At 36.5% G+C, this 20493-nt stretch overlaps 1 protein-coding gene across 1 annotated transcript in view; it reads left to right on the forward strand.

Annotated features, from left to right (window-relative positions):
* The window catches only part of COL4A3 (collagen type IV alpha 3 chain), a 60387-nt gene that overhangs the window by 1087 nt on the left and 38807 nt on the right, over window positions 1–20493 (forward strand). Inside the window, exons 2-14 of the mRNA XM_030495146.2 lie at window positions 287–498; window positions 9176–9232; window positions 11842–11931; window positions 12840–12884; window positions 13363–13407; window positions 13703–13765; window positions 14535–14588; window positions 15417–15443; window positions 16053–16130; window positions 17172–17234; window positions 17711–17746; window positions 17863–17904; window positions 19325–19402. Coding sequence (XP_030351006.1) covers window positions 496–498; window positions 9176–9232; window positions 11842–11931; window positions 12840–12884; window positions 13363–13407; window positions 13703–13765; window positions 14535–14588; window positions 15417–15443; window positions 16053–16130; window positions 17172–17234; window positions 17711–17746; window positions 17863–17904; window positions 19325–19402 — 681 coding nt within the window. The 5' untranslated portion in view covers window positions 287–495. The remainder of the gene's footprint in view (window positions 1–286; window positions 499–9175; window positions 9233–11841; window positions 11932–12839; window positions 12885–13362; window positions 13408–13702; window positions 13766–14534; window positions 14589–15416; window positions 15444–16052; window positions 16131–17171; window positions 17235–17710; window positions 17747–17862; window positions 17905–19324; window positions 19403–20493) is intronic.

The raw sequence follows: 20493 nt of genomic DNA on the forward strand, positions 1-20493 counted from the left end.
TACATGCACTGAAAAAGTTCCATTTTGCCATACCTAGTATGTTTTTAGTTATATTTTCATTGTTTATTTTTTTTTTTAACTTAGCAGTTTTGTGATAGGGCACAAGTCTCGGGTTTACAGGTTTTCCGTTTGGCCTACTTCAATGAAGGCTTTTTAACTATGGCTTTATGCTGCATTTTTCCACAAATAATTTTGGAGGAAGGTGCAAGAAAAAGTAACCTTTCTTTCTTTATTTTTTTCTTCCCTTTTTTTTTTATTTAATCTGGGAAATCACTTTTCGAAAAAGGAGAAACCAAAGCATGTGCAATAAGCTTTCTCTGAACAAGCTACTGTTGCTTTCATTGCTGTTTGCACCACTTAACAGAAGATGCACACCAGGAATTTTATGAATATACAAATACACAGGCCTGAGGAGGCAACAATTATAGTGAATACCATTCCCACACTCAACAGTTGGGAAGAAATACATTCGTGTGATGTACTGCTAATTATATTATGGTAGGTAAGCAAAAATTCACTACTTAAATGATGTGTATTTTTTGTTATTAGATTGCTCTTTTAAGATGACCCTCTGTTAGGAAGGAAGAACACGGATGAATAAGCTCATTAAACACCCTTACGAGTTTGCCACACAAAAATCTGTGGCCTGAATTGCCTAATCTTTCTGTTTTTCCTTGTGGAAAAGAGAAGCATTTTTTTCTGTTCAAGGTCAGGAGAAGAAACCCACAGAGATGGGGCTTACAGGTCTGCTTTTGGAGATATTACCCATCTTAATATATCATGAACAGTTTGGTCCAATTTCTGATAGTCCTCAGCAGAGGAGAGTCGGAGAGTCTGAGAGTCCTCAGACTTTCACCCTAGTAAGACTGTCTGTAGAGTAAGATATCGGTCATTTTAAATGTGTCAAAATTTTCTGTGTTTTAGCAGAAGAAAGAAAAACATCATTCGCTGTCTTTAAAAGAGGGGGTAATTCTGTATCTTCCTTTTATAGACCAGATGCAGTTTAAAAACCCCCGAAAACAGAGATTTAATTGAGGACCTCAACGTAGAGTTTTCCAAATCTGCACACAACATGCCAGCATTACTTACATAGATACTAAGTAATTTTGGGCAGCTTCTACAACACAGGCCTTAGTGGTCATCACTACAGAGCTCACAAACACTCTGAGTTTGGGAAAACTGAAGGTGTTGGATTTTTTTCTGAGTTACAACATTTTACTTGTTTTATATTAACACAGTGATGATAACATGCAGGCAAAGTGAAGATTGCTAAGTTCTACAGTTCTCTCACTTCCTAATTCTTTATGTCAGTGAGTTGGAGAGCAGGGAGAAGCTTCAGTAATTAATTATACTGTATCTTCTTAGAGAAGAATATGATTGGCACCATGGAAGTTGTGGAACTATGAACATGATGACAGAATGGTGTGCTTTCGTGAGAATAGTATGAACAGCTATGTTATGGTAGTTTCTTGGAACTTGCATGTAGACAGGCTCATTCACAGCAAGAAAGATATACTGTAAAGTAAGTATATTACAAAAAAAAGAATTGCAGGGTCGTGTGTTTTGATTTGGTGTTTGGTGGTTTTGGGGGGGTTGGTTTGGTTGGGTTATTTTTGTTGGTTGTGGGAGTTTTGGACGGGTTCAGGTCATAATTTATTCCATTTGAACATAAGCAAGAGATACCAGAAATTCTTTTTTTTCTCTTTTCTCCATCTGACTTACACTGTTTTACTTAAGGTTTATGTTAGGTTTTTTATTGTGATAAATATGAATAGTTATAATGAAGAAATTTTTCTAACACTACAAAATTGTTATTCTACCAACTTACTGAACAGGTTTTTGCTTCAAAAACTCAAAGATTTTCAAACCGGTTTCAGTCTGTGAAGAGAAATAGGGTTTTCATACACATGTTCTCTTGGAATAATAGAAAGTTGATTAAATGTTCATCTACAGCAGCTTCTTCCATTTCTCTATACCAGTCATTTACCATAGTTGGTTTGCAAATACTTCCAAAAGAAATCCTGACGGTTTAAAATTAAAGATATTAAGTAAAGAAATTCTCATGAATTTCGCATAGACGCATGTTGTGTGTTCACATTGTGTGATCACAAATTGTGTGCCTGTAAGTTAGACACAAAATACTGCTTCTGTGAAGTGTTATGAATGTTTTTCACTACGATCAGAAGTACTTAGGACTTCTCTTCTGCAACTCACACTGAAAGCAGCACATAACCAGTAATACAAGGCCTATGTCACCAAGGAGGGATATTGATTCAGTAGCTATTCCCTGAGCAAGGTTCCCATTACAAGTGTTTAAGGGAGCTTTTTCAACAATGCACTGTCTGTAGTGTTAACAGTTGTCTTCCACTGTGTCCTCTGAGATCCAGTCACCCTACATTAGACATTATTGACCAAGTTGTTTATTAGTTAAAGGTGTATTTGTTTATGATGGAAAGTCAAAACGAAATAATTTTTGTCAAGTGCTAGGTGTTCAACTAGTAGGCAAAATGCTGTGAATTCTGATAGCTCACGTGGCTGTTAACAGGAGTCTTCTAAGGTAGGAATGTCTGGCTGCCTTCCAGTTCACAAGTGACTACACAATGTTTCAGGGTTTGGGAACTGACATATTTTCCTTCATCGCATCATCTCCTATTTCTGCTCTATGTTGTCTATACTTATTGAAGGCTTAATAATTTGGTTTTGTTGTACTGGTCCAGCAGTCACTGAGAAAACACAAAGTTCTTCATGGTCTTTGATAATTTTAATGAATTCATGTTTGATGCTTAGAATGCATGAAAAACTTGTAGTATACAGATTGTAATTGTGAGACTGGTATTTTGTTTTGATAGCAGTGTTTTGGAGTGAGGGGACTTCATTCTCCAGTATCCTGTATGCTACATGGTGATTTACAGTTGTGCAACATGAGGAATATGCTGCCAGGGTCACGTATCTACTGACCATGTCTAGATAGAATTACTGACTGTGCTAGTCTAGCTAAGTATCCTAACACAGGTGCATCACACTCACAAAAAAAGATTTTCCTTATACACTTTTTCCACAGTAGGAACTTTTTTTTCTATACAGCTCTGCTCTCAGATCCTCTGAGATAAGCAGGTTAGGGTCAATTTTCAAAAACATAACTTTGTCCAAGCTAGAAGGTGCTTTAGCTAGCACCGCAAAAGTGCTAGCTAGTGCCCGGAAAAGTGCAGCATTTCCCATTTCTGTGCAGCATACCTACCCCGACACAACTCTGTAGTGTAGATAAACATTAAAGCAAAACTTTCCACTTACTGTATTCATGATACTTTACACACACCTTTATTAGATGTAATACAAAACATAGTAGAGAACGTTAGAGAAATGAGCCCTTTGTCATTTTAATCATTATAGTAACATCAACTATGTAAGCAGTATTATTCTGTGTGCTCAGTTGTGGTTTATAGATGCAGCTGGAATGTGTAAACTGATTGCTCTGCACTGAGACAGCTCAGGAAGAATTCAGAAATCTCAGTGTGTCAGCAGCCCTTGAAAATCCATAATCAAGACTCTTAAAGGAGCTGGCTCACTGATACATAATTTTTCATAAGTATTGGAATTTAAGAGAAATTAGAGAAAACTTGAAATTAGCTGATAATTTACTTCCATTTAGAAAGGAGCACTGTAATGACCCGCGTATTTGTAGGCTGCTCGGGATACCTTCAATGAGCAGAAAGATGGGCAAAAAACCCAAAAGTGGCATCATACAGAAATACAAAAATAGATCTTACCCAATAAGTCTTGTTCCATGTTTTGATTGAGTTCTAATTTAGTGATCCTCGAAGTTAGAAGATAAAATCCTAGTGGCAGGATAGGTGAGATGCTAATGAAAAACAAGTTTAAATGAAAAATCAGGCTTGCATTTAAAAAACCGAGCCTGATCAGCTGTTAGAACCACCAGTGAATGAAAGTGACAGCTTCCCCACCCACTTGAGAGAAGACACCTGGGCTATTTTTACTGTCCAGAGTAATTAATGGATATCACTTGGACTGTTTTTAATTCATCTTAAAATTCCTTACATTGCACAGTCATCTTTCATTTGTGTTAACCTGAATTTACCTCTGGAATCAGTGGAGTTCACCCATGAAATTAAAGACCAATCAGGCCAAAAGTGTAAAATTAAGCCCCACTGCAGCCAGATTACTATATTCCTACAGAATACATTTAATTTCATCTCAGCTTTCATCTGAATGTCTTCATTACTCATGCCGTGTGGTCTTGCTGTAGTCTTCAGCTGAAGCATACTTAAAGAATACAGTACCTGTTGCCTACAGCAGCACTTCTGCCTCTCTGTCCTGGGTGCAGTATTTTTAATACAAATCTGTATTTTCAAATCATAGCTGACCTACTCTGAAGTTGGCTGGATCTGGAAAAGCAAACAAATACTCTTGACTGTTCCGTCATCATGTATGTCATTCCAGAAAGAGATCAATGGAGAAATACTGTCTCATCACCCTCACTGGCTCATTTAATTTGTTCCCCATCATCCTGCCTTTAAACCATTACCAGTATGACTGTGTTGCCCCAAGATGAGAGTGATGTGACTCAAAGCCTGTGCTGTTGATAGAAATGCCCATCATAGTTTCCTTTTTTAGTTTACATTCTTTGTGACATTCTTTGACATATTCAGGTTTGATAATATCCCTAAATACATTCTCTGATATCCTCTATATAACCAACTCTATTGACAAAATGCTGTGAGCTGCGTACATATGTACATACTTCTCTCTGATACTCCAAATGAAATTGCCATGACTGCAATGATATGAGTAGCAGTGCCCTGCGGAATCTACATTAAGCTTTGAATAGGTGACAACGTAGTCTCTAGTATGTTATTTCTTCCTTCTTTCTTTGTCATTTCTTTGGGGGAGTCAGTGAAGGAGGGGACTGGAACACTTTTTAAGCAGGTGCATAAGTCAGTTTCTGAGTTGGGGCAGGAAGAGGACAGAGCTCCATTTAATCCAATCCCACAGCGTAAGAAGGGCAATTCAGTGTTATAGATGAGATTGCATCTACTGAACAAAACATTAACCATAGCAGGAAATGTGCTTTAGCATGTACAGCTGTGATTATTTAAAGAATATGGGGTACTATTACTGTGTCTCAAAACACTTTTGAAAAGAGCTCCTCTATAAATTGCCCTGTGAAACTCTTGTGGTTTTTGATTTTTTTTTAATTTGGTTTCATCGGTGACTTAATTTGATTTGTTAATCATGTAATGGATGATCTGGCTTTATGCTTTGGTCTTGATTTTTAGGTCAAAAATCTAGTGCCATTTACCACATCTAAATATTTGAAATAAATGTGGGTGATTATTATAAAAAATCACAACACTGAAAAGCAGTAAATTAATGCATTTACTTATGTAGATGTTACTGTGAGGATCTTGAATAAACCATAATAACTAATATGAAATTTCCTTACCTTATAACCTGGCAATATACTATTGTTTTGTTATGATCCTTTGATAAAGGAGCCACAGGCATCTTGCAATGATGTGGAAACATCCAGTAGTATAAGTGAGCAATGATTTTTTTTTTTTTTTTTTACAAAGCTCCTTTATTAAAGGCATAATCTAATCATATGTAAAAATCATATGCCAAAACGTTTAGTATTATCCAGCTAACTGACTGTGTAATGTAAAATCATATTTAGTCTTTTCACTTTAGTTTGAAGTGATAGGCATACACAAAAAGACCTAAATTGATCTGAAAGCTTAGTAATGGCCAATTAAACACATTCTAAGCATTCTGACTTCTTGAAGAGCAAAGGCTCTTTTTCTTTATAGTTTAATAATATTGACTAGTTGTGTAGCATCAGAAGTTTCTACATGTTCATGCATTTATGTTCACACTGGAATATCTTTGTAAACGAAAATGTCTTCTGTATCTGTACATATCAAGTCTTCTGCAGATTATACCTATTGCAGAAGAGTAATTTCATTTGGTGATTTCTCTACATGTCCTGAAAATCACACTTTGCATACAAATACAGTAAAGAATCTGCTTCTAGCTTTGCTTTTGCAGGTAGAAATAAGGTGCAACTCCACAAAGGTCTATATAATTATAATGGTAAATAACTGGTACTAGGAAGATGAGAAGACAGCTATGGCTATTTCTCAGGAAAGCTCTCGGTGGTCAGCCAGGATATGCTCTAAGTTACACTGAAGAAATTCAGAGAATTTGGAATACTGTAAACATTTTTTGCCTCGGTAAACAGGACCTTCCCTGGACTCAGGCATGTGTCTACGTAAATTGCAAGCTAAGTTTTTGCTTCAGCAGTTGAGATTGCTGAGTAAATGGGTCTCATTGGTCTTGTGGTTACTTTACAGTTTTCAGATGCAAGCCTTGAGAATGCAGTCGCTTGAGTCACTCACCAGCCCTGTACAGCAGGAAAACACAGTACCTGCAATTTAAGACTACTTTTATTGCGTACTATGTTTACAGCTTTCCTTGGAATGCTGAACATTGAACAGTTGCCATATTTATACTACTTAGAGACATGTACCAATATCTGTGTCACCTATTTTGAAGAGAATACTTTGGGATGGAAGGTACCATTATTCAATAGGGAAGAAGAAAATTGGTTGTCTTCTAGACTATTCCAAATATATTTTGAGATACATGTCATTTTATCTTCTGGTGTTTACGCTAAAAGGCGTAAGGTCCCTGTCATGTAACTTGTCAAATGTAGATTATCCAGTGCCAAACTGATTTACCTCACCGAGAAGAAATCAGGATACTGTTTGTTGTTAGTTCTGCACTAGTGTTTATTCTTGTGTCTCTGGTGATATAATCATATTAATAGTAAAGGTAGCATAGTTGCATGGTTTCTGTTTTACATGACGCCTTTGTTTTCCACTTGAATTCTAGCTGTCAGATCAGGGGAAGAAAGTGTCGTCTTTAAATATGCCAAAGAATTACGTATTTAATGTTTGCAACTCTTTAAAAGTCTAGGTTGAAACATCAAGTAATCAAGTATTGATCTACAGTACACAGGCAGATACAATCGTTTGTTGCGGTATTTGCTTTTCAAGGCCAACCAATTCTAATTTCTGTTTTATTTTGTAAATTAATGTTTAAACAGCTGTTCACTAGAGGAATACCCCCTGGATCTATTTTTAAATTAATAGGTGGCATAATCTCACCTAACTTCAGCCACCTAAAAGACAGGCAGCTACTGTCGGTAGTTGTATAGTCCATAGAGAACAGCAAATACTTGCAGCATCTTTTGTCTGTCCTAAAAGAGGCACCTGAAGAGAGTGGATGGGTTGTTCCAAACTAGGATGTCAAGTTTCCTTGTGTAGTTAAAGGAAAGAGGTGAACACCATGAATTGTTTAAGAAATGAAGGCAGCTAGCTTATACCATACACCTCAGTTTTGGAAGGTAATGATAGAAGAAATTGATCCTAGCTTGTGGGAAGAAAAGATGCTTTTAAATTCTGTAAAATGTTTACTTGAACACATTGCTACAGGAAAATTTAAATTTAATGTCAATCTGACTTAATAATTTTAAAATGTAATGGAGAACTTTTTTTTTTCTTTGTCTTTTGTTTTCTGTTTTTTGAGACCACCACTGGGAAAGTTATAAATTTGGAACAGTGCTGCTGTTGTATTATGACCAGCTATAGGGGTTAATTAATTCTGTCTTCGAGATCTAAATATAAATTTCGTATCATACCATCTTAAAGGCTTTACTCTTGTAGGAAAAAATACAGTTCTTCTTTTCTGAATTTTATGCAATTTAGAAAAATACCTTCATAACCAATACATATTAGTTGTCCCTTTCTTATTGTCTTTAACTATAACATAGTATGTAGTCATTGTGTCAAACATACATACTAAGATGGAGGATAAACTGAAAAATAACCCTCTTTCTACAGCAGTACAATTGAAAAAGTCATTCGGCAAGAACTTAAAAACCAAAGAACTTAAGTGTACAAAAAGGACAATAAATTCAGTTTACTCCACATTTCTATGAAATACATGGCTTCAATAACCAATGATATTTTAGTATGTATAATATTTATGTTAACAAAGGATTATTTTTCTTCTCCTCCATTCCACTGAAATAGAATATGCCACTGAAATAGGATAGAAAAGTCCTTTGCAGAGTTGTTCCAGCCAGACTGGGCTAGCACAGGTGCTGACTGCATGATAGCCGTAGCTGGAACAGAAGGGTTAAGTGTTCGTATGTTCACCCAGAATCTCATATATGCTTTGCAACTCTGCTGAGCAACCTGCTACCACCACTACCTAGTGCATGAGACAGCTAATTTAGTCATCTTGTCGATGCAGTTACATACTGAATATCCTTGTTTGGATTGTTTGTTTTTTCACTTAGGTACGAACAGTAAAAATCTGAATATCTCTTCATAATTGATTAATCTTTGAATTTTCCAAATTGTAGTTGCTCCTAGATAGCCATGCCATATTCCCATCAATAGAGACTCAAAGAGAGGTTTGGATGCTACAGTGCAACACTCAGCCCTCCAGGGAAGGCTTTGAACTCCAGCCTCACCTGAAGACACAGACATGCTGATGGCAGTTACATCCCAGGCCTTACTGCAGGAATGGGGACATTCTGTGTGAGGGTACCCATTGTCACACAGCGTGGCTCAGGAAACCTCCAGAACTAAGAACCAACAATATTGAGGGTCCTTTGTAATTGTATTAGGTACCATCAGCCAGGGTCAGGAGGTGAACATGGCTACAAAAAGTCAGAAAATTATTGGTTAATAGATTAAAATATAAAGAATATAATTGTAATATAAAACAATGTCAGTATATGTGTTTGTTACTATACTAATTTTTTTTAAAGAATCATCGATGTTTAGTGCTGTGAGCCCAAACTCTTGAATTCTTCGCTTCGTACTGGTACTATAACCTTGGTGGTGTTAATCATGGCTTCTTGGCCTTCACCCCAACTACAAAATTAAATTAGTGTCCTTACCTGTCTCAGAAGACAGTACAGAGGAATAATGAGCTCTTTTCCACTGTTGAGAACACTTTTTTCTCAAGTTGTATTATCCGTAAAATAATTACCTTATTAAAACCACTGAGATCTCATTTGCCCCTCACCAGACAACATAATGAGAAAAACAATTCTATAATAAAGTTTGCCTTTTTTGTTTTTCAGAGCTGTGTATGCAAAGGTAAAAGTCCCTGCTTTTGTGATAGCATGAAAGGTAATAAGGTAAGAACAAATATATTCTTCCTTTTTTAAGATTAGCTTATATCTGGAAATGGTTAATACGTAGTTGTTTTGACATAGTAAGTTAATGTGTGATGGCACTCTGTCAGGAGAGTATAGAGAAAATTGTAAAAGGAATACATTACCTTACAAAATCCTGTTAAAAGAAGTCTGGGGACACTGTTTAACTAAGAAGACTTTTAGATTCATTTTTTAAAATGCATTACTTTGTTTACAGCATTGCATGACATTTGAACACCAACACAAGAACAGCTGTCTGAAGCACTACGTCCCCTTCACAAATAAATGCCCACAGATACCATTACCCTGGCAAGCAACTCTGCTGTTACAAATTTTATAATGCTATCAAGAGTGTCATGTTCAGTGCTTCCCTCTTTCCATCTTCGGGCCTTGCCATCTCTCCCCACCCCTTGCATACCCTTTTCCAGCTCCTGAAGGAAAGCTACATGCGGAGGCATCAAACGGATAGAACACCTTGCCAGCAGTGAGGGAACAGCATCAAATCCATCAAAAGTAATAGAGCCGTAGCTCTGCCTGTTGCCAATAGTAGCTTGGCAGAGGCTCGGAGTGGCTTTTAGGCTAACCTGAATTACACAAATGCCAAAAATTCTTTCAAACTCCTGCTTGTAGTTGGAAAAACAACTGGTTCACAAATGAAAGGGGCATTATTGAAGAAGTCATGGTTGTAATTCAGGCTAACTGCAGAGACAACGATTGCCATGCTAAACCTTATCAGTAGATTCCAGACATCTATATAGACTTAGGACTGTGATTAGTCCCACTGTTCAACACATCTGCCTGGTAAAGAATTGGTCATAACTTTCCTTCTGTACTTTTTATTACCAAGAAAAAATGCCATAGTGCACCACAGAAAACACTGCCAGTTTTGCTTTTAATTTCAGTGTTGGAGGGAAGTTCACTCAAAGTAAATATGTTCTTTATTAAAACACATTTTCTTAGGTGGGAAAGGATAGTACTCATGTCTTTAGTAAAATCTCCATGCTTATTTTTCAAGTTCTTAGTTGGTCTAACATGGCTTTGTCCTAACCAGTAAAATTGAGACCAGATGAAAAACTAGAAAAAATAAGCTGCCCACTAAAAGAGAAATACTGGTAAGAATGAACACCCACAACTGTCTTCATCAGTTCCATGTTAAAACAACTGAGAAATCAGTAGGTAAGAGTTAATCATTGTTTACACTGATGGAAGTTTTTCAGGCGGCATTGGAAAGTCAGGACAACTACATTAATCAGTATGCTTTGATAACTGTTTGATGTTAAGAAACTCTCCAACCCGAAAATCCTCTGATCTTGTTGAACTGTCAAGAAGAAACTGTGGATAAAATTGCCTGTACTGTGTGAAGGGGAGTGATACTGTCGGGAGAGCGCAGTGCTGCTCCGTATCGGGAGAGCAGCCCATGGCTTGGTTCAGTGAGGGGGTAGCAAGCTCAGTGGAGGAAGATCGAGGACTTCTTTCGTTTTCCTGTGAGTTACTACCACACCCCCTCCAGTGGCACGGCTTGGTATAGCATTATCCTTTTTTGCCTTTCTTGGGACACTGGTGAATGAAATAAACGACTTGTTATAAAAAATTATGCCAGTTTAGGATACAGGTCTCACAGACACTTCACGATGCAATTCTTATTTTGATTTGTGTAAAATATTCTTTTATTTTTAATGATTCAGAAGCGATTTAAAGTGTGGACAGTTTGTGGGGTTTTGAAAGGCACGAATTGGTGATAGGACAAGCCAAGGTATTTGGCTTCCCTTTGACTTCTTTAGGATCCTACCTTGTACATTGAATAATAAGATATCAGAACTTCTGCACAGCAAAATTTCAGATGCTTTTTTTGTATAATTCTTCCCTGATAAAGCAATAGGAAAATTGGCTCTGAGAGAATCTATAACCACATCCTCTCTCTCTTCTCTGTCATGTTGCGATGTAAAAGGTCATGAATAGGCAGTTCTTCACTGATGTAAAATTGAGAATGCTAAATTGCTGCTATCTAAAGAGCTGAAACACCTTTTCTTTGTATTTCCAGACATGAAGCTTTTAAACTTTATTTTAACCAAGATAAGACTTGCATCTTCATTATGTTTAACTAAAAAACTCAAAATGCCCCTTCCACTGTAACTTAGCCTCCTGTATTCTATTGTGTAGCTTTAATCTTCTGTGTTTCCGTTACATGATGATTTGGAATTGACCTTCCTGTACAGCAGCAGCCATAAAGTTTGCCAACTACAAATTAGACTGCTGTGATGGATTTGGATTTGTGTTGCTTGTAGTGACTAAACACAATACATAAACACTAACAAGAAGTATGTATCAGCTGCTTTCTTAAACTTTTCATGTTGGCAATTAACTTCTGCAAACTCTGGAGTACTGTTGTCTTCTGATATCTTCAACCGTACTTATACCACATAGGCAGGACCACAAAAACAGGTCAGTATGGGCAAGGCTGATATATCTGCCACAATAGCAGACAGGTATGTCAAAGTTAAGTTACTGAAAGTAATGAATGCCTTAGAAATAAGGTATCGAAAGAAGAATTCATGGATATTTTAAGAACTTCATTCTCTTAATATTTACAGGGTGAAAAAGGCTATCCTGGTGTTCCAGGTCCACCTGGTCATAGAGGCTTTCCTGGTCCAGAAGGGCCTCCAGGGCCACAGGGACCAAAGGTAAGTGTGAGAGAGATACGGAGAAACTACTGTGCTTGGCTGTGAAAATGAGCTGTGACTGGCTAGAGAATTTTGTTTTAGAAACCAAAACTAAACCAAAACCTGTGTCAGAGTCTGTGCAGTTCTTTACATTCCCCATTTCCTTTCTGGGAAAAATTTCTTATTATCAGTAAAGCTTGAAACAGTTATAGCAGGTTCTGTCTAGACTGTGCTGTGGCATGCTTTATTGCCTTCTTTCAGCCTTGCTCTCGTATCCTGCTTAGCCTCCTTTCAGCCTGCTCTTGGCTTTCCTTTCCATCTGAAATAGTGCAGGTGACAGTAGCTGGTACATGCATATACCTGATCATTACATGGATATCACCCATATGTGGGAGCCTTCCATCTATTTCCTCACAGGGAAGCACTTCCAGGTCTCCCAGTTTGGACAGATACATAGTAACTGCTTTCTCAGCATACGCTTACTGTTTTGGGGGTTTTTGCCTATGATGAGAGATATCAGATATATTTCTTTACTACGAGGGTGGTGAGGCTCTGGAACAGGTTGCCCATCCCTGGCAGTGTTCAAGGCCAGGTTGGACAGAGCTTTGAGCAACCCAATCAAGTGGAAGGTGTTCCTGCGCATGGCAGGGGGGTTGGAACTGTATGATCTTTAAAGTCCCTTCCAACCGAAACCATTCTATGATTCTATGATATATCCCCTGTAAACACTGAGAGGGCAAGACATCATGATTTATGCAAATTGTATTAAATGCTTGTTTGCTTTAGTGTCTGTAATAGGCAAATAACTTCTTTATATAGTTTTGTGTGCACATGTTGGTATTGGTATTAAAAATATTGCATGACCAGTTGACGTATACGTGCTTTTTCTGAATTGTATTAAAATACATTATTTTACATTTGTGATCTAGGGTTCTCCAGGGCTTACAGGCTTAGTTGGACCCAAAGGAATACGAGTAAGTATATTTTAAACAAACTTGTTTGTATTAAATATCATGCTAAATGCCAGCTTGGTTCAATAGTTTGTGAAAAATAAAACCAAAACATTATATATAATTTTAAAGTATTTTTAACATTTATGACAGAGTATGCACATGCATTATCTATTTTTTAGAACTCTTGCCTTTTTTGCTGCACCTTATGGACAAGGTTCACACTGTATCTGTTTAGTAGTGGGGTGTGCTGTGAAATAGTGTGACTAGAATTCCCTGAAGAGTTGTTTTGGATTTTTTTCTGTGGGCAAAACCAATCTATGTCAACAGTGCATAAACTACCATTCTACTTGGTTCACCATCAGAGGGTTAAGGAAATAACAGTCTTTTGATAGAATCATACTTGCATTCATTCTTCTTGTGAATGCAGTCAAAAGAAGAACTGTATCATGAGCTTTTGCTTAATATTTGTAATATTATTCCTCTGTTTTTATATCATTAGGGAGTCCCAGGAATACCTGGATTTTCAGGTCCCCCAGGCCTTCCAGTAAGTAAAAGCAAAACTGATTTAACTATTTCTCTCTTACTACAGTCTTCAGTACAGTGTTATCCTCAATCCAGTGTGCTCGCTCTAGTCTCAACATCAGCATTGTCTCTGTCAATTAGCCTAGAGATAAAAATCTTAATATCATCAATTCTTACTCCTTGTAATGATTTAATAACACATTGTAATCTCTCAGGTCTTGTGAAACACTGCTCCATAATAAACTCCTTCAGTGTCGCTGTAGGGTAATATGAATGCGCAAAACCAGAACTTGTGTCAATTTTGCACTTCTTTCTAGGGTGAACCAGGTACTGTTGGACCTCTTGGGCGTTCAGGTGTTCCAGGATGCAACGGCACAAAGGTACAAACCAAGCTAAATGTTATGGAGATTGTGGTTGGCTGTGCTTGGGAATGGCCAAAAAGCATTCTGAATTTTTCACCCAATATACAAAAGCCTTGATTTGTTATGGTTTGCTACTTTATCACTAATAAAAATTTGAATCATGAGGCCAGAGGAAGAAAAAATGCATAAGATAGATAATGTGTAAGATAGATAATTAAATAATGCATGTTAATGGCCTTTGCTAAAAAGTTAAGAATAATGTTTGATATTTTGACAGATAAAAACTTTTTCATTAAATCCAGAAGACCTAAGCAGTTTTGTCCCACCTGTCCTTCTGTTGAAAGGGTTAGAGAAGGTTAGAGAAGAGATAAATAGTTCATTAATTTTATTTGATCAGTATCTAGCTTGCAGTTGACAATTCATAAGTCCTGAAAGCAATTAAAAGAAAAGGCTTAATGTTAAGTTACAGATTTACTGGTTTTTCTTTGCTCTATGACAAATTCTTCCAACATTCTGAAAGAGGGAGTCAGAAGAATGCCTACAACAGAAAATCGTACATTTCTAGTGAAACAGTAAACTGATCTGACATAGCTAATAAAACCTAGTGTCTGGGATAGAAGTCAAGACCCATACAGTGAAGCTGTGCCACTTCTAGCAAATATGGTGGTAACACAACTCACAATTTTAGTATGGTAACATAAGAAACTTCTTTTGTAATCACATTTAGTAAGATCGGACCAAATAATAAACACTAATATGCATTAACAGTCACTCTTGCTACTTTCAGGGCGATCAAGGTTTTCCAGGTCCTCCAGGTAGAAGAGGTCCTCCAGGTGTTCCAGTAGGTGTCTGTGAAACTGATTGTGTGCATTTCTACTACATAAAGACATTCACTGAGGGAGCGTAAAGTCTCACATTAGTTGGTATTTATAACAGTTGAAATGTATAGGTATCCCCATTTTACTAATATGAAAACTGCGTGGTAAAGAAACCGAAGTTAAAAGTAATGCTTTATTGACTGCATGTTGGGCCTCAACTTCTTAGTTAATAAGTGCATGCAAATTCGCTCTTTAGTGTCTCAAGGGATGCTCGTGAAAATTTACCTCTCAGATCTCTAAGGGTGTCCAATATACATTTTATAGATTGCAGTTTCAGTTCATGCTTAAATGTCTTTGAGGATGTGGCCCAATTAAGTCGATTAAGACCCAGGAATTAAACCTAGAACCTCTCTTTCTGGGTACATTGCTTTAACCCTAGATTTGTTTTTTCTCTGTAGAAATGTGTCTTTAAAATAAGTTTTTTAAACTTCTAAACAAATAGAAAAGGAATGCTGTCTGTCAAGTTCCAGTGACTTCAAATTTAATAACTTCTAAACATGATGTTTACTTTTTCAGCTTTCCTGATTTTTATTTCTTTATTTATTAAGGTCAGGCTTCAAAACTGCTCTGCCTTCACTTGTAGAGTTGTATCTGTGAGACAAGACTATTTTTTGACAATATGCCCTTTCTTCTTAAATTGAAGTCTGGTACAGTAAACAGGTACCTGGCTATATACCGTGTCCATGAAAATAAATCACTTCAGGATCAGTGAGCTTAGAGAATATTCATGTGTCCTTTCACCACTGTCTTTTACTTCTCTGTTTTACTAATATAATTGTTCTTCTCCCTAGGGTATTGCTGGCATCAAAGGAGAGAAGGTCAGTTATTTGCACCATATAACATGAAATATTTATTGGTGATCAGCAATTTGTGTGTATGTTCACTGATGGAAAAGAGTTCTTAACATCTCCATTCATGGGAAACAGAAGGTTTACCGTCCAGAAGAAGCAAGCACAAACTTTGGTGCTTTATCCATACTAGTTGAATTCACCCTGGTTTATGAAACAGTATTTAATTTTTTTTCCTCATTTAATTACTGCTATTGCATGTAATGAATTTAACTCTTTCAAGCACACAAAGAACAAAGCCACTCCCCCAAACAGCTTATGAATTCATATGGAAAGCTGCAGATGCACTAGAGAGCATTTTATAGGGATAAAAAGTACTAAAACTAAATTGAAGGTCAGGGCTGTGGGTGACTAGTGTAGGTGTGCCTGGAAATGAAGACTCCTTCTAACTGAGAACTGGAATGCCTGAATAAGGTATATTCTGCTTAACTGTAAACATGGAACTATCCATAATGGACAGTTCTCTTAATTATGCAGTTCTGGTGTGGCTTTTTTCCCTACAAACTGTATTAGAAGATCTATTCCATTACAGAGTTCTACAGCATAACTTTGAATCTTCCTTATTGTCTAATTGTCCAGGGGTGCCCTGCAGATGGATATGACCAAGTGTATGATGCAAAAGGTGATCCTGGATTGCCAGGAATGCCTGGATTTCAGGTAATTCAGGTTTCATTCAGACCGTGAGAGACAGGTACATACATGTAAAAATATATGTGTGTGTATATATAAAAATATATAAAACACATTATATACAGTGTGTGTATATTAGGTTTTGGATATTACCTGTAATTTAAATGTATTGCATATTTTATACAGATACAGTATTTTTTTTACAATTATGTCACTAATTTATAAACCAGAAAATAATTCTGTGTCTTAAAGAAAAATTTTAACTTTATATAATCCAATTAATACCATGTATTGAAAGTCTTTCTGCTGACTTTACAAACCAGAGTACATCAAGACAGTAATAATTAATTCTGCCATCAGAACCAATAGTGTCTGTTATGTGTAAGTGAAGAGAGATACAAAAGTTAGGTTTCAAACAAACAACAATACTTCAGAAATGGAGAAAAACTGGTCATAAATTTAGGGGTTTACTCCTACACATAGAATAGAATAATTCAGTTGAAAGGGACCTACAACAACCATCTAGTTCAACTGTAAAATTCCCCATGAAGTAAGATTGAGCAGATTTAGAGCAGCTCGACTTACAGAGTACTAGAAAGGACAGTATGATCGATATTTAAAAAACTGAGATCAATAGGGGAAGGCAGAGCAGACATTTCTTTTGACTGTTGTAAAATAATTGGAGGATACTAGAAGGAAAATAAAAAACAATTTCTTTGAAAATGAAGCTTTGAGGTATAGAATTTATTGCATAGAATATTTGAAAGATTAAAGGCTTATTAGGGCTAGCAATAAGACTACGTGGATCATGAGAATATCCAAAATTAAATAGGACATACGTGCTCACTTGAGTAGTTTAGTTTAGAGCAGATGTTTTCTCATGCTTCAAAACATATGCAAACCAATGGAGCAGTGAAGAGGAATTATATTTCTACGTTATCCTAAGACATGGAAAGGAAATCCAGAGACAGAGCTGTTCCTCTGTTTGTTACTCAGTTCACTGAGTTTAGCAGTGTGGTTTGCTCATCATCTTGCCAGATTTACTCTATTTCTTTTTTTAACATGCAGGGTGCCCAGGGTGCTCAAGGATATCCCGGGGAAATTGGACCACAGGGCCCTCCAGGAGCTCCAGTGAGTATGAATTTGTCTTACTTGTTACTTTAATCTTTGATCTTCCCAGAAACCTATGGAATTACACAGATAAAAGTACCTGACTCTCACAGACTTGTTTGAGATCTAGAGATGTGTATGCAAAATCTATATCCCTCTGCACACATCTGGGGCTTTGTTAGGGGTTTTTTCCCCAGTTTCTTTTGATTCAGTGTATGAATGATAATTTCCATGTTTTCAGAAAAATTCTTGTCCATGTAGGCATAAACTTTAATTTATAAATAATTGCCCATAAGATCACTTTAAGTACTAATGTGTGTAACTGTAAGAGAGATGTATATATTTGCGAATAGACTGTATAGACATTCTGTCACAACAAATTGTGGCTATAAAGATGAAAGAATAAAACTAGTGATGTAACTCACATGAAAATTGGATACTTCAAAACACCTACATTGGTGCTGAAGATTGGTTTTTTTTTTTTTCCTTTTTTATAGGGTATGCCAGGGAAAGCAGGACCTCCTGGACCTAAGGTAGTCTGAGATTGGTAATAAAAATGAAAACTTCCTATTATGTGTGACATCAATTAACTCTTTATAGGTGTTTTTAAAATCTAAAAAATTGTAACATTTGGGGATTTTTTTTACAGGGTCTTATGGGACTGAAAGTAATAGGAACCAAAGGAAGAAAGGTAATTTTATAAAATGCCCAAAATATTTTTTAAGTTTTGTTTCTGTTTTCTGCTTTTTCTGATATACTATGGTGAAGTGTTTGGGGAAGTAAGTACTGTGAGATAAAAATTTTCAGTATATATGTGGAAGTCTTTTATTGGAAAATGGAAACATGGCAATTCATATCTAAGGACAAACTGTTTTCACGTAAGAGCCAATGATATAAACTTCCTGATAGAAGGGTAGAAACCCAAGAAGAGCCAGTAGTTAGTATTTACTATCAAGTAGCATTAAATTAATTTATATATTATGTGCACAGTGTTCCTAAATGCTTATCTGAGCATGTAAACATTGGTAAATATATAGCATCTGTAGACTCACAGCTTCTTATGTCCGACATCTTTTCAGTGTCAGCCTTTATGCTGCTAGAAAACTTAGCAGCTTTTGAATAAAAAGTGGATGACTTGTCATCCATATTCTTACTTGTATCCCCTGTAATTGACATTAAGCTAGAAATGACTACGAATACATGTATTGACTCTCTGGACCTCAGCTGCAGCTGGAGAACTAGTGTAATCTGTCTGAATGTCCTTACAAGACCCTTTCAAGACCTTGAGGCATCTCATACACTAACTGATCTGCACAGATTCAGCTGTGAACAGAAACAGCACTATTTGACAGTGGGATTGGTTTTAACTTTGTAATTACTACTGGGCATGTGCTAGAAGTTTCCTGGGAAAATTTCTGTGAATAGAATTGGCTATTCATTAGGATTAGCTCAGGTGAACATGGAGCATCTGGCTTTCTAACGAGAGAGTGATGCATTCTTTAATGTTAATCTACAGTTGCATGAAAAGACATGCCACTGGCTTAAAATCACTGGGAATGATGGATGTGGTTTTGTTGAGCTCTGTTCTAAAAGATCCTTAATGAAAAAGTGTACTTCAATATTAGTGTTTTCAGCTAAGAACACATGAAAGGTAATTGTATCAGTCAGCGCTGTTACAGTCATCTCCCTGTAGTACTTAGACTTCAGTTTTGAGTATGTTGCCTAAGACAGTTAATGTATTTTATTGTTTGACTTAATCAGTTTGAGAGAAAAATTTTAAAAAAGGAGATAATTTTATTTTATTTAGAGTTAAAATGGTTGTATAACTTTTAAGCAGAGAGTATTAAAAATTTAAGCTAATTCTAGATACTTTAACAGAAATCAACATATGCATTTTTATATTTCTCAGCTAGGACAATGTTTTCATAGCAGTCTTAAATCTCCCATATGCCTTTTTTTATTGGAAGATAAATAGCAAGCAAATAGAAATGTTACCTGTGTTAACAGCTGAGTATAATGACAGAAAAATTATCACGATTTCAAAAGTATAGTGATAGTAATTTGAAACAATAAAAACACACTGCTTATAATTGCTCTATTTTTCTTTCAAGGGTGACATTGGTTTAACTGGACCCCCTGGACCCCCAGGAACTGTTATTGTGACATTAAGTGGACCAGACAACATGACGGTAGTAAAATTGTTAAACATTACGTTCAGATAAGCCATCTTACTAGGTTTTACTTTGAGAGGATGTTTTCATCCTCATTGTTCCAATAGCATTTTCTTTCACCCATCTTAACATTTCTCAGGCTGGTTTAGTTAGATACCATGCTCTTATTAGAATGTGTCTGTACAGCCAGCTCAGCTGAAGCCTCTGTATTCACAATGCACATCTGCAGGATGCCAGGGGAATGCTAAATGCTTATTAGTAACACACTTGCTGTGGATCTCTGAGTACACAAAAAGTAAAACCACTTTTAGCTTCACCAAATCAACACACATTTTCTGAATGGCTGTCAAAGCTGCAGCTGCGTTGACCTCTGGGCCTTACCACTGAAAGTATCAGGACATTGAGCTACCAGAATTTCACAAAAGCTTACAAGTTCATGTACACTTCATAGTTTTTCTCATTTGTTTTACTGGAACAGGAATAATTATGGGAAGTGTTGGAAAAACAGTGAGTACTGGAGAAAGGAAATACTCTGATTCAGCTTGCATTTTAATTCTTGCTTTGTAAATTAAAATTCTTGCATTTTGTCCTTATACAGAACTTAAACAGCAGTAGTTTATACAGTTTTAAGTCTTCACATATTAACAGAACAAGTCTATAACCTCTTATTGACTCTGTTTTTCTTATTTAATTTGCATCTAATCCACAGAGTTGTCAAAACTCCCTCTCCATTATGTGCTAAAATAAAAAGTTAATTTGCATCAAGACTGTATTGAGGAGGGCAGAGAATGATTTGCAGAAGCAAGGTTCAGCTTTTAGACAGAGCAGCTCTTCTCTGTTTAAATCAAATTAAAACCACATGGAGCACTTCCCAGTCACAGTTCTGGAAGTTTATCATGGGGGAATGGTAGTTTTTCAGAGACACTCGGTATTAAGGTTCAAAAACCTCTTACATAAATAGTTTGGGCCTGAGTCTAACCAGGTAATAACTAGGCAGTCCATAAACTTTGGCTTTACAGTGACCTTAGAATGTGGCCCAATACGTAATAGTACTACACAGTAGGGTAATTTAATCCTGAGCCCACAGTGGCAAGGATTGTGCAGGTAGC

Source organism: Strigops habroptila, chromosome 8 (genome assembly GCF_004027225.2).
Source record: "Strigops habroptila isolate Jane chromosome 8, bStrHab1.2.pri, whole genome shotgun sequence".
Taxonomy (NCBI): Eukaryota; Metazoa; Chordata; class Aves; order Psittaciformes; family Psittacidae; genus Strigops; species Strigops habroptila.